Source organism: Malania oleifera, chromosome 7 (genome assembly GCF_029873635.1).
Source record: "Malania oleifera isolate guangnan ecotype guangnan chromosome 7, ASM2987363v1, whole genome shotgun sequence".
Lineage (NCBI taxonomy): Eukaryota > Viridiplantae > Streptophyta > Magnoliopsida > Santalales > Ximeniaceae > Malania > Malania oleifera.
In genome coordinates this window covers 19,145,756-19,161,094 of record NC_080423.1, presented here as the reverse complement: position 1 = coordinate 19,161,094, position 15,339 = coordinate 19,145,756, and the positions used below count along the sequence as shown (strand labels likewise).

The window sequence follows — 15,339 nt, the reverse complement described above, 5'->3', positions numbered from 1 at the left end:
CGCATGTATACACAACATCCCATTTCCGACTTTGTTATGAATTCTGATCATCCTCCTATTATTGTTTTGTTACCTGCTATATCATTTGTTGTCCTTCCTAAATCTGTTTCGGAAGCCTTAGCCCACTCTAGGTGGTGGAATGCCATGGTTGAAGAGATGAATGCTTTACAAGGCAATAGTACTTGGGACTTGGTATCTCTTCCTCCTGACAAGTTTGTGGTTGGTTGTTGCTAAGTATACACTGTTGAAGTCAATCCTGATGGTTTTGTGGCTCGTATGAAGGCACGTCTTGTTGCTAAGGAGTATACTCAGATGTATGGTTTGGATTATTTCGACACTTTTTCTCCAATTGCCAAACTTACATCAGTATGTTTGTTCATCTTCTTGGCTACAACTTATCACTGATATCTGCATCAATTTGATGTGAAAAATGTCTTCTTGCATGGTGATCTTGAGGAAGAGGTCTATATGGAGCAACCACCTGGGTTTGTTACTCAGGGGGAATCAGGATTACTGTGTCAACTCAAGAAGGGCCAATTTAGTGTTGTAGTACTTGAGTTTAGGCTTCGACGGTGTGTAGTGGATCACCTCGTGTTTTATCATCATACTTCATCGAGTAGGATCCTTCTTGTTGTGTATGTGGATGATATTGTTACTATAGGTAATGATGATAAAGGTATTCAAAGTCAAAAACATTTTCTCTAGACTAAGTTTCAAACCAAAGATTGGGTACCATTGAAAATCTTGGGTGTAGATGTGCCTAGATCTTGTATTGAACTATTTTGTCATAGAGGAAGTATGTTCTTGATCTGTTCGATGAAACTGGACTATTGGGATCCAAACCAGTTGATACACCCATCGACCCTAACAGAAAGTTGGCGCCAAATATAGGTGATTTATTGCCTGATTCTAGAAAATACCGGAGACTTGTTGGAAAGTGAATTCTCATAGTCACTCGAGGGCATATCTTTTGCAACAAGTATTAAGAGTCGATTTTTGGATTCTCTGAGGACAAGTCACTGGGACGTAGTAATTCGTATCTTAAGATATCTCAAAGGTGCACCTCGAAGGAGGTTTTTATATCAAGATCAGGGTCACACTTATATTCAAGGATATAGAAATGCAGATTTAACTAGGTTGCCTTATGATTGAATATCCACAATTGGATACTGTATCTTGGTTGGTGGTAATTTGGTTTCTTGGAAAAGTAAGAAACAAACTACGGTTGCTAGGTCAGGTGCTGAATCAGAGTATAAAGCTACGGCTCACACTACTTATGAACTTGTTTGGTTGAAAAACATGTTGGAAGAATTGAGTTTTTTACATTCTCAGTCTATGGAGTTGATGTGTGATAATCAAGTTGTTCTTCATATTGCTATCAAACCAGTCTTTCATGAGCAAACGAAACACAGTGAAGTTGATTGTCATTTTGTTCGGGAGAAACTTGTGCAGAAGCTCATTACTACCACTTATGTGAAGTCCGATATGCAGCTTGTTGATTTGTTAACCAAAGCTTTGGGGGGTGCTTGTGTTAAATTTAGAGCTTATGATATTTATGTTCCAACTTTTTTTTTGGGGGGGAAGGGGGGGTGGAGTGTTTAAGGTTATTTTAGTCTTTTAGTATTATTATTAAGTGTGTTAGTATCATGGTTATTAAAATTGCGATCTGGATCATAGGATTGTACGATTCTATGATCCAGATTCACCCAAACAATCCAAGTCACAACAAAAATCAGAATCAAGTAGAATCGTAAAAGAATCAGTAGAATTGTAGAGTCAAAATCGTAGAATCATAAGTCGAATCATAAATACTACTCTGTTACCTAGATTGGGAATTTTTTTCCTTTTTGGGCTTCAATAATGTGGCCCAACACATGTTTTTGTTCACCCAAAGACCCACAAAGGCTTATGTTTGGTCCAAAGTCTTCTAAAACTGGGGCAAAATGGCTCCCAGCCTCCCATCAATGAACAAATTCAGCGGAGTCTACACCTAACTTCCCTGGAGTTCGACACATCAGTCCTCTACTCATTGAAATTTTTAGCAACCCAGCACCTGAATTTCTCTCCTGTTTGGCAACTAGAGAGCCCTCCATCTGGTGACTGGCGTTTGATCAGCAGCAGCTAGCAGTCTTGCTGTTTGATCAACAGTTCTTTGGTGTTCAACAACCAGTGTACCTAGGGTTCAACAAAAACTCAGTCCTCAATCCTCTTCCTTCTTTAGTGTTCGACAAGAACACATCAGGCATCTTCAACACAGAGATCTTGTTCAATCAGCAGCAGCCAAGAAAAGAGCCAAGCCAGCTAGCCCAGCATAGCTGCAGAGATATGCTTTGAAACAAATTTTTTGCCTCTTGAAAAGGCTCAATAGTGAGCACTGTTTTTCTCCTTCTTCTTCTCTTTTTCTTGCTCTTCTTCTTCTTCTTCTTCTTCTTTTTATTGTTTGAACTTTTTATTGTATTTTTAACTTCTTATAATTACAAAGTTATGTTTTTAGTCTTAAGACATGTCATAAAGTTCCCACATATATAATTTTTTAATATTTATTTTACATTGAAGTAGAATCTTAGGATTCTTGATCCAATTCTACGATTCGATCCTGCAGACCCCTCCAACGATCACACTTAGAATCCAAATTCTACCAACCTTTTGGTTAGTATGTTAATTATTGAGAATGTGTAAGGGTATTATGGTCATTATAATGTATTTGATTTGTATTATAAATTGAGGGAGAGACCAATCTTCAAGTTAGGTCATTCATTTAATCAAAATATCTACGCCATGATCTCCTCCCCAAGTGGTTGATCCTCCTGCTATTCAAAAAGGTAAAGGCACTTGTATCCAACATCCAATCTCTAATTTTGTTTCTTATGATTTCTTGTCACCCTCATACTACTATTTTGTTAGTACTATATCTTCTATTGCTCTTCCAAAGTCTTTCTAAATCCCTAACCCATTCTAGGTGGAGGAATGCAATGATAGAAGAGATTATGCATACAAGATAATGATACTTGGGAGTTGGTACCTCTTCCTCTGAGTCTGTGGTTGGTTGTCATTGGGTGTACACTATGAAGGTCAATCCAAATGATTCCATAGCTCTATTGGAGGCCCTCCTTGTTGCTAAAGGACATACTCAGGTGTATGGCCTAAACTATTCAAACACATTCTCTCCCCTATCACCAAAATTGCCTCAATACATTTGTTCATCACCCCAGCCACCACCTATTACTAACCTTTACACCAGTTAGACATGAAAAATGCTTTCCTACATGGTGATCTTTAGGAGGAGGTCTATATGGAGCAACCACTTGGTTTTGTTGCTCAGGGAGAGTCAAGCTTGGTGTGCCAACTCAAGAAGTCACTATATGGTTTAAAACAATCTCCCATAGCATAGTTTGGTCAATTCAGCGTTGTAGCACTTCAGTTTGGACTTCAAAGGTGTTCAGTAGATCATTCTATATTTCACCGTCATATTCCATCCGAAAGGATTCTGCTTATCATGCTTGTGGATGATATTGCGATCACTGGTGATGACAAACAAGGTATTTAGAGCTTAAAGCATTTTCTACAGACTAAGTTTTAGACAAAGGATTTGGAACCATTGAAGTACTTCTTGGGTATAGAAGTATCGAGATCTCGTACAAGAATAGTCTTGTCACAGAGGAAGTATGTTCGTGATCTCTTATATGAGATTGGATTGTAGGGATCCAACCCCATTGATACACCTATGGGTTCTAACAGTAAGTTAGTGTCACATATGGGTGATTTGTTGTCCAACCCAAGATGATATCGAAACTAGCTGGAAAGCTGAATTATCTCACTCACTCAACCAAATATATCTTTCACAACAAGTGTTATAAGTCAGTTTATTGATTCTCCAAGAAAAAATCACTGGGATACAATAAGTTCCATCTTGAGATATCTCAAAGGTGCACCTAGGAGAGATCTCTTATATCAGGATCAAGATCTCACTCATATTCAGGGATATACTTATGAAGATTAGGTCAAATCTCTTTCTAACAGAAGACCCACAATCAAGCTGCCATTCATATTGTCTCCAACACAAGCTTCCATGAGCAGACAAAACACATGGAAGTTGACTGCCACTTTGTTCAAGAGAAACTTGTGCAGAAGCTCATTACCACCACTCAATGTAAAGTCTGATTTGCAACTTGTTGATTCATTCACCAAAGCCTTCGGGGATGCTCATGTTAAATTATTTTATAACAAGTTAGGAGCATATGATATATATATATATATATATATATATATTTTAGCTTGAGGGAGAGTATTGATGGTTATCTTAGTCATTTAGCATTATTAGTGTGTTAGTTTTATGTTAATAAATGAGAGTTAGTAAGGGAATTATGGTTATTGGTATGTACTTTGACATGTATTATAAATAAAGGGATAGATCTATCATTGTGATTAGGTCTTCCATATTACCCAATTATTCAACAAGGTCAACTTATTCCTTTTGCCTATAAAAAATATATATATCGTAATTTCGAGAGGGATAAACATATGACCAAATTAATTGATAGTTTTTTTTTCTTTTTTGTAGATAACACCTGGGTGATAGATGGTTAACCCAAAAATTTGCATAAAAACAGGTAAGAGAAATAGAAACCTGATTTTTTGCACGCAGCATCACCAATTTACTAACAACTCCAAAAGGAAGGACCAGTTGAAGCAAATCATTCTGCAAGTTTAAAAGGAAACACATAAAACTTATGCTGAGAGAAAAAAAAAACAAAAAAAAAAATAGGGCAGGGTAAGCCAATTTTATTTGCAACAAACTAAATTACACAAGAGAGAGTACCTCGGATATTTCCTGCCCTACATTGCGAATGTGAATAACTTTGGAAGGCTCTGTCATCTCAACCAAGCACTGTGACTATCGCAAAAATAGCTGAAACCAAAGCTTTCTGCAATTTAAAACCAAATTATCAGAAAAGAAAAACCAGAACAGATAAGGTTATTTTGTCCCCTTCCACTTTTAATCTCTGTATCACATTGCAAACTATAATCCCAGATTCAGTAGCCAAAAAAAATAAAGCAGAGAAAAAAAAAATTAACATTATTCTGTTTCAACATTAAAAGATGAAAATTCACCTTTATTTATTAAAGTGGTTTATTTAAGTTGGGCTCGATGAATGGAATTTCTAAAATCTAAAAGTGTTGCCATTAAGAGAAGACATGCCTGATGAGTTGGCGTCAAAAATCAAGAGCAAAGTGAGTGAGGGAAGGGGATTGTAATTCGGGTTTCTTTCACAAGGTGGCCAGTGAGAGGAGAGAAGGCCTCATAGGAGTTGGAAAGCTAGATTCAAGGAGTTTCATGAAGGATCATAAACAAATTGGAGATGAGATAACAAGTCTCTTTAAGAATCTATCAGAAGAGCACCCAAATAGATTGAGTTTGGAGGGCATTGATTGGAGTCCCATTGAGTCAAATTATGTTCAGTGACTTGAAAGGCCTTCCAAAATTGAAGAAATTAACAAAGTAGTGTTTGAGTTTAGGGAAAAGCTCCTGGTCTTGATGGTTTCATGATGGCTCTTGTTCAGAATTGGGGGGTTCATGCAGGACACTTTGAGGTTCTCTAAGGAATTTCATCATAATGGGGCAGTGGGAACTAGTGTCCATCCTACTTTTTTTAAGCACTTCAATTGAAAAATGAGAGGTGTAAGAGGGTGAGGACTTTAGGCCTATTAGTTTGGTCACTAGACTCAATAAGATTCCTTTAAAAGTCTAATCCAAAAGATCAAGAGAGAATTTGGATGAAACAGTGACCAGAGCTTAATCTGCTTTTGATAAAGAGACAAACCCTTGATGCGATATTGGTAGTCAATGAGGTGGTCGAGCACAGATGGAGGAGGAGTAAGAGGAGGCCTGTTTTTAAGCTAGATTTTGAGAAGGCCAAAGATATAGTGAATTGGAGTTTTTTGGCTATTGTGGTTAGAAAGGTTTTGGAGATGTGTGGAGAAAGAGGTTTAAAAGTTTCTTGAGCTTGACCGATATGTTGGTTACTATTAACGGTCAACTGAAGGAGTGATTTAGTGTTTCCTGGGGTTTTGGCAACGGGATCCTTTGTCCTTGTTTTTGTTTATTATGGTTGTGGATGCTTTAATCAAGATGTTTATGCACACTCAAAGTGGAGGGGTGAGGGGTGTGATCAAAGTATTACCAATTGAGAAGGAGGAGTTGGAAGCCTAACATCTCCATTCAATGATACATTATTTTGTTTCTTGAGGATGATGTTGCAAAATTCCAAATAGTTACTAAAAAACATTTCAGGATAAAAAATAAATCTATCCAATGACAGGGTGGTGGGAATTAATGCATGCGATAGGGATTTAGAAAGGTTTAAGGTATTGGCAGGTTGCAACTCTTTAAATTGGCAGCATGTTTGCATCTCTTTAGATTGGCCGCTCTCCTATGTCTTCCCCTAACCCTGATTATGAGCCTTTTTTGGATCTTGTGATTGAGAAGGATGGTAGCAAGTTTGATGGGTGGAAGAGGGCGTACTATTACTTTCATTAGTACTTCCATGTCCAACTTGCCCACTTATTTCTAATCTCTTTCCAAAGTTCCCTCAAACGTCACTAGAGCTCTTGAGAGGCTAATGTGTGACTTCTTTTGGTCTAGGTACAAGGCAATTAAAAGAAACCACCTAATTAGCTAGGAGACAGTTAGGAGACCCAAATCGGAAGGGGCCTAGGCCTAGGAAATGTAGTTCAAATGGTTGTCAAGGTTCCTCTTAAGGTTAATTTCCTACCGCACAACATAATAAAAAGTTAAGTATGGGGTAAACCAAAATGGCGGAGACACTAGACAAGGAGGCATTGTTTCTCATGCACACACTTAAAAGTTTGTTTCCTAAGTTGCTTGATTTTTCTTTCCTCTTACCCAGTTCAGAGTGGGCAATGGCAATAGGGTTAAGTTTTGGGAGGATACTTGGAATGGTGAGAGATCACTGGGGAGTGGGGATGATGGTGCCTTATCTTTTTAAGATTTCCACTCTTTCCACTGCACTGTTCTTTCTTTTCTTTGGAGGGGGTTCCTTTCTTTGGATTTTCATTTTCTTCCTTCATAACCTTAATGAAAGAGAGGTTAATGAACTCGCCACCTTGACCACTGTCATGGATTCCTTTGTTGCATCAAATAGGGATGATGCTAGAGTTTCAAAGGGAGATTTTCAAGCCTCTTTGCTACTAAATCCTTTTTCTTTCATCTCTTAAAAACTCCCTCTACCAATCATTTTCCTCATACCCATGTCATTTGGAAGGCTACGGTCTTCTGCATGACTTGTTAGTGTAGAAGACCTTACAAGGCTATTGACCATAATATGGGCTCCACGCCTCCACGTGCCACGAGTCCAATGAAACAAATGCACGGTGCTCTTCCTTCATTCTCCAGGGAGAACTTAGGGGTGCCCTTTTCTCTTGTTTTGTTGAAGCTTTGGTAGCTCTTTGAGCCATGGGAGAATCTTGCAAGTGACATATTGGGGTTTCAGAAAAATCCCAAAAAAAAAAAAAAAAAATGAAAAAGTCATATGGAAATGCTTAGTTTTTGCTACTTAATGGACCACTTGGATTAAGAAGAAGTTGAGAATTTTCAAGGATCGCACATCTTCCCTCATTATTGTGGGAAGGAATTGTGTTTCTTGCCCCTTTTTGGTCTCATTTGTTTGGGGTGGGGGAGGGGGGGGGGGGTGCGCGGGCTGACCTTCAAAGAGATTGAAGGGCAGCTCTTCTGTAATTGTTAGATTTTCCTTTGTTGTTCTTCTGGAGAACATCTTGTTCTCCTTGTATAGCCACTTCATTTTTTTCTGTTAATATATTTATTCTTATCCAAAAACCATAAAAAAATAAAAAATAAAAAATAAAAACACTTTTGAATTAACCGCGTATAGCCCAAAAGAGAAACATTTAGAAAGAAAAAAAAAAAAGTAACCATCGGTACATAAACTAAACGGTAAAAAATAAATAAATAAATTTTATTTAAAAAAAAAAAAAAATCACATGAATCCTAGCCACAACCCAATTCAAATTAACTAGAAAAGCTGTTATTGCGTGAGAAAGACCCCATTCTTAGAATTAACATCCTAAACACGCGTTGAACTGAGTGAAGATTCAACGGGCGCCTTTGCCAGAATAGAAGCGGGAAAAAAGAAAAGAGCTTTGGCGAAGCTACGAGAGCTTACAATGAGCGCAGTAGATGGAGAAGCTGGGGTATGGCGAGCTGAGAGATTTGAAAATGTTCGGTATGAATCAGCTGGCGCGCATGTTCTTCAGTCCTCCTCCTTGCTTTCGTGCTCCCGACTGGTAGCCCTAAAGATGGGCGGATCGTTCGCTCAACAGCTAAGATTTGCTCGCACGTGCTGATTTTACTCAGACGAGCGGCGGTTCTAAGATAAATATTTCGAGCACGCCAATAACAAGATGGGTATTAATACTTTAACGACAAATTAAGTAACATAGAATTTATATTGTTTGCACCAAATTAAATTTATTATTTATATATGTCTCTCATTTTATAATGGGGTGAATGGTTGCACGTTTATAAGTCTTCCATTGAATTATTATTCTACTATGTAAACTATTTTATTCTCGTATAATTGTTGTAGAGATGGACCTTTCATGTATAAAGTCAATTTGCTCTTTCTTTTTGTGATTGGTATAGGTTTTTCCTAAGGGTATTTTGTGTTTAAAAAAAAAATTGATATTCCTGTTTAGCCATTTAAAATATTAAGGGCAAACTGCAAAGGACGTTTTGAGGGGATTATTTAGTAAATTGTACTTTGAAGAGAGAAGAGAATTCGGCAATCTTGCAACTTTGCCAAAATCGTTGAGTTTCTCTGAATTGAGTGAGAAGATATTGTAATTTTTTTTTACCCACTAATCATAGTTTACAAGTTATTAAAGTTTTTCTTAAATACATGAATATTTTCTCGATTGTTCTAGGAATTTATGCATTAATGAATTGAATAACTCTCAATAATATCTGCATTATAGAAGACAAATATCTCTAAGATAGTGTTTGGATGCATGGATTTGAAATTGAATTGGAATTATAAATGTTGGATTGGTATTTGAATTCAATAGAATTCCAAGTCCAAGGTTTGGCTAAATTGTGAGATCAAAATGGAATTCCAAATCAAATCCAAATTTATTGTTTGGATCACATTAAGTAATGGGTATGGATTTGGGCATGTTTAATTTAATTTCTAATCATCTTATGTAATAATGTACTCGTAAATATTCTCACCATTTAAAAAATACTAAAGATTACAAAGAGTAAACAAAATTAATGTACAACCAAAAAATTAAGGTCATGTTTTACCAAGGAAAGATATTTTTTCTTTTTTTCATGAAAATTACAAAACTAAAAATCAAAAATTCAACATCAACTTCTCCAAACCTAAATGCAGTGCCAAAAAATTATAGAAAAAAATTACAAATAACGAAAAATTGAAAATACAACATCAGTCAAAATATTTATATAACTTCATCTACTAAAGTCACATAGATCATGTTAATCAAGATGCAACAAATATGTATTGTTTTTTTAACTCCTCTAGAAGTCCACAGAGTGTCTCGAATTTCCCCTCATCGTGCATTAATAGATTCGTAGCTTTTAAAAGTTGCATTTGATCCAACTCTGAAACTTTGATCGGTTCGTCTAGAACCATCTTAGTAGTAAGCTTCTTCACATAAGGTTCACTATTCAGAAACTTGGTCATGGAATCAACCATCCGACGCAAAATCATCACAATCACGTCTGAACTCCTCTATTTCTTTTTTGGTTGTAGACTCAATGAAGCAAAAGCACTGGATCTTCCCACTCCCTCCATAGAGACGTCTTAAATCTCTAACCGTTACTACTTCCAAAGTATCCAAGTCATCACATGTGGGTTCTATAGCAATATGCTTCTCATGTCACTACACAACTACTATAGTACAAATGAAAACATAGTATTTTGTCATAACCTTTCATCTCTTGACTCTTCTTTTATTCTCTTCACTATATACATCAAATTTATGAAAAATATTTTAGTTTCATTGCATTAAACAGTAGCTTACAACAGGGTATATACAACAATTCAATAACAGAAAACTTAACAATTCAATAACTAAACTATAACTATGAGATGTTGCTGCTATTAGCTATGAGTTGCTATTGTTGTTGCTATTAACCGTGAGATGCTACTGTTGCTAATCATAATACGCCTCCTCAAGTTGGATAGTGTATGTTAACCATGCCCAACTTGGCAAGTAACGAATGGAAGGCATTCGAATCCAAAGCTTTAGTAAAGAAACCTGCTAGTTGATGACGTGAAGGCATATAAAGCAAATGAAAAAAAACCAGACTAAACATGATCCCATACCAAATGGCAGTCTATTTCAATATGTTTGGTTCGTTCTTGAAAAACTGGATTCGATGCAATGTGCATAGCAACTTGGTTATCACGGTATAAAGCTACAAATTGCGGATGAGAAACATGGAGATGCTTAAGTAAAGACACTGACTAAACCAGCTCACATGTAGTAGATGTCATAGCCCTATATTCACCTGAGGATCTAGATACTGTCATTTGCCTTTTAGAACACCAGGAAATAAGAGATGAACTAAGAAAGACACAAAACTAGTAAGTGATCTTCAAGTTGTAGAGCAGCTAACCCAATCCGAGTAAGTGAAAGCACTAAGTTGAAAACTTTAGCTACTTGAAAAAAACAATCCTTGGCTAGGAATTGATTTGCGATAACGTAATACACGTTCAGTAGCTTGGAAGTGAGGAGTATGTGGATTGGCCATAAACTGGCTTAGAACTTGAACAATGTAGGTCAGATCAGGCCAAGTGATAGTAAGATATAACAAGCGACCAACCAGCCTTCTATAAGGTAATGGATCGGCAAGTAACTCACCATCTTCATTGGTAAGTTTGAGATTCTATACCATTAAAAAAGCAACAGGTTTACATCCTAAAAGACCTGAATCTTGTAGAATGTCTAAGGCATATTTCCGCTAGCAAAGAGAAATACCCTTTGAAGAACAAGCTACCTCCAAACCCAAGAAATAATGTAAGGAACCTAGATCTTTAATCTTAAACTTCTCATCAAGAAATGATTTAATGGCAATCATGCAAGACATACTGGACACTAACAAGCTTAGCAATTAGTGAAAAAGTTTCTATGTAATCTAGACCTTCACATTGAGTATACCCTTTAACTATTAACGAGTTTTATAACGTTTAATGGAACCATTTGAACGATATTTAATATGATATACCCATTTACAGACAATGGGATGATGTGTGGGAGGCAAAGCAGTGACAGTCCATGTATGATTCTCTTTAAGAGCCTTAGTCTCAGCAGCCATGGCATCTCTCTAATGAGAAAACTTAACTACTTCATGATAGAACTTTGGTTCCTTAGTGGAAGAGACATTAAGAACAAAATAGTGATAGGAAGGAGATAGTGAAGTATATGAAAGAACTGAACTAAGATCATAGAGCATACTTGAAGAAGACCGAGAGCAATGAAGTACAGACTTGCTGGGTTGTGAAATATTGGCCAAATTACAGTGATAATCGCATAGATATGATGGAGGATGACGAATACGAGTAGAATGACGGGGAGGAACAGAAATTGGAACATGAGAATCAGTAGAAGTAGAATTAGATGGAGAAGCCAAAGTGTTTGAAGGAGAAACCAATGTGTTTGATGGAAAAGGAAAAAAAATATCATCAGAAGGATGTGGAAGAACTAAATTATAAGAAAGAAAATCAGAAGCAGAGGCAAGAAAATTAGAAGGAAGAGATGAAAAAGGAAATTGTGTTTCATGAAAAATAACATCTCATGAAATAAAAATTTCATGAGAGTGAAGATCAAACAATCGGTAACCTTTGATAACAAAAGGACAACCGAGAAATACACACTTTCGAGCTCGAGAATCAAACTTTTTATGAGAGGAAGATAAAGTTGATGCAAAACACAAACAACCAAATACCCGTAAATGATTATAAGAAGAAAATTTAGAAAAGAGAACTTCAAAAGGGAATTTGTCAGACAAAAGAGGTGTAGGCATTCGGTTTATAAGATAGGCTGCAGTGAGAATACAATCTGCCCAAAAGGGTAAAGGAAGGTGAGCTTGAAATCGAAAAGCACGGGCAACATTAAGCAAATGTTGATGCTTTCGTTCAACAACTGAATTTTGCTAAGGTGTAGCAACACAAGTGCGTTGTTGTATGATTCCTTTTGAAGCAAGAAAATAAGACATAAGAAATTCCTGCCCATTATCAGTGCGAAGAATTTTGACTAAGGTATGAAACTGATTTTCAACAAAAATGAAAAAATTTTGAAGGAGCATACGTGTCTCACTTTTATTCGTCATTAGAAAAATTCATGTTCATCGAGAGAAATCATCTATAATGGAAAGTAAATAACAAAATCCTTATAAAGAAGCCACAGAAAAAAGGCCCCAAATATCAGCATGAATAAGCTGAAAACTAAAAGTAGTTCACTGAAGTGCTTGAAGGAAATGACAAGCAATGTTACTTAGCCATGGGACAAATAGTACAAGGACAATTATTAGCAGACTTAAAAGAAGAAAAAGAAAGTAAATCACGAAGTAACAATAGCTTGGAATCAGATGGATGACCAAGCCTTTTATGCCAAACATTGAAAGAAGAATGTGTAGCAGTGAGACACTTCGGAGTTGAAACAGAGGACGATATCAAATGATAAAGACCATTAACCAATTTCTCTAAGCCAATCGTCCTCTATTGATGCAAGTCTTGTATAAAACAAAAGAAAGAAAGAAAAATGAAAGAACAAGAAAGATTTGAAACCAATTTACTAGCAGGAATATGATTAAATGTAGAAGAAAGAACACACAAAACATTCTTTAAAACTAAAGAATCAGAAAACATAATATTACCAACATAAGTAACAAGTGCTTGAAGACCATTAGGAAGCATAAAAAAAACTCGAAACAATGGATGTAATGGAAGAAAAAAAAGTAACCAAGTTAACCATGTGATCAGTAGCCCTAGTATCAATAATCGATGAAGTGGAAGGGGAGTTAACCGTAAGAGAAGAAAAAAACATGAGACTGAGATGAAAAAGAAGAACAAGAATGACAAGAAAGAATACCTGTCATGTAAGTTGGAGTTAAAAACATGAAATTGATGAAATTGGTGGTTGAATGAAAGCTAATAACTGCTAACATTGCTCTTGAGTAAAAGGCAATGATGGAGAATCAAAAGTAGGCTCAGTAGAAACATTGTGAGTTGAACTTAGTGCTGCAGATTTAGACTTAGTAAATTTGTATCCGGGAGGGAAACAATGCAACCGATAACATTTTACCACAGTGTGACCTAATATACCATAATGTGAACAAACAACATGATCTTTCTTGACAGAAGACTTTGTGTTACCGCGTGTGGAAGATGCTGGAATGGAAAAACTAATCATTGCAACTGTATCAAAAAGAGGAGCAGATGGAACTGCAATATGTTGTTGACTCTCTCCTTGAAGCAAGAGATAAAATACTTTGTTGATCGGTGGAAGAGGATCAAGTAAAAGAATTTGACCCCGTATGTGACTATAGGATTCATTCAACCCCATTAGAAATTGCAAAACATGATCATAGTGTTGATAATCTACAACAGGTCAGATAACACCACAAGAACAAGCAGGAACACAAGAACAAAAGGGAGAAGGATGATAGCATTGAAGTTCATCCCAATAACCCTTCAACTAAGTATGATACTGAGTAACAGAAAATTGACCTTGAGATAAATCTGAGATAGCTTTCTTGAGTTAAAAGATGCGAGGACCGCTGCTACGAGAGAAACAATCATGAAAATCCAACCAAATTGCACAAGCAGTGGTCGCATAGATAACATTGGCCGCAATCTCCTTAGAAATTGAATTAAGAAGCCATGCCACATCCATGCTATTATAGCGGCTCCATGAATAGTTAAGAGAATTAGAAATCAGTGGTTGAGGGAGAGATCCATCAATGAAGGCTATCTTATTCTTTGCATTCAAAGAAGTGAGCATCGATGGACTCCATGTATGATAGTTATCTCCGGTTAAGACATGAGAAACAAGCACAACATTTGGATGGTCTAAATTATTGAGATAATATGGATTGACGAAATCATCAATGGTTGATGAAGAAGAAGAAGAAGAAGGTGGAATGACAGATGCGGAAGGAGAAGAGGAAATTGGAGCATCGGCCATTAGAGAAGCTTGAGAGAAAACACTCTAAAATTATTCTAATACCATATCAAATTTATGAAAAATATTTCAATTTCATTGCATTAAATAGTAGCTTACAATAGGGTATATATATACAACAATTCGATAATAGAAAACTTATGCTGATGCTAATGTGAACTGCTGCTGCTAATCATAGTAATATAAGTCTACATTCTCAACTCCAATTAGATCCATTATTCTATTGAAACAATAAAAAAGTAACTTCAACTTTAGTATTACATAAATACTTAGCCAATGATTGCTGCTAGGAATGTGTCAACAATGCAACTAGAATTTTACAACCTAGTAATTTCAACACATCTTGTACTTTCAATTTTGCAAAGTGGGTCAATGGAAATTCCACAAAAGCAATCAAGATATCTGGGGGTATGTAGAAATAAGTTGTTGCCTACTCTTACCACCCTTTGAATCTAAATATGAAAGGCATTTTTTTATTATTTTCTAAGTATTAATATTTCCTCATTTGAGACACAAAAGGCGATATATATATATATATATATATATAATTCCATATTTATGTTATTGTATTCAAAAAATAATTTAATAATGTTCTTTATCTTATGAAATACTACTATATAAAATACTTGCTAAAATACATGTTAATAAATTTATATAAATAATTAACAAGATTTTCAAATTCAAGCAGCGTAGAAATTTATGTAAATTTCTAGATGTCTTATGACATGAAAGCACACATAGAAATGAATTGGGCAACTATATTTCCCAACATGAAATTTGATGTCTCATTTTAACAAAGCAACAAATAGGATTCCATGCTAACCCAAAAAATCCCATGAGGTTTATGACCATTAAAAGGTTGAGTTAAAAAATTGCCTACTTTGCTTCGAAAAACAACTGAAAAGTAACAAAAAACATAGTTTAGTATCACCAAAACAAATTAGAAACAATCGTTGTGAAAAATCTAATTTAATTAACTTTGTTTGGTTCTGATGTAAAATTTTTTGTTGTCTTTGATCAAGTATTGAATTGAACATGTATAATTAATCTTTAGCAAGACACATGTCCTCATACCGCATAACATCATTAATGTAA

At 35.8% G+C, this 15,339-nt stretch overlaps 1 protein-coding gene across 1 annotated transcript in view; it reads right to left on the bottom strand.

The window, feature by feature from the left end:
• Positions 1–8,421, bottom strand: part of LOC131160301 (polypyrimidine tract-binding protein homolog 3-like) — a 40,900-nt gene extending 32,479 nt beyond the window's left edge. The window contains exons 1-3 of the mRNA XM_058115831.1: positions 8,202–8,421; positions 4,820–4,925; positions 4,628–4,699 (exon numbers count right to left, since the gene is read on the bottom strand). Coding sequence (XP_057971814.1) covers positions 4,628–4,699; positions 4,820–4,876 — 129 coding nt within the window. The 5' untranslated portion in view covers positions 4,877–4,925; positions 8,202–8,421. The remainder of the gene's footprint in view (positions 1–4,627; positions 4,700–4,819; positions 4,926–8,201) is intronic.
• Positions 8,422–15,339: the final 6,918 nt, after the last annotated feature.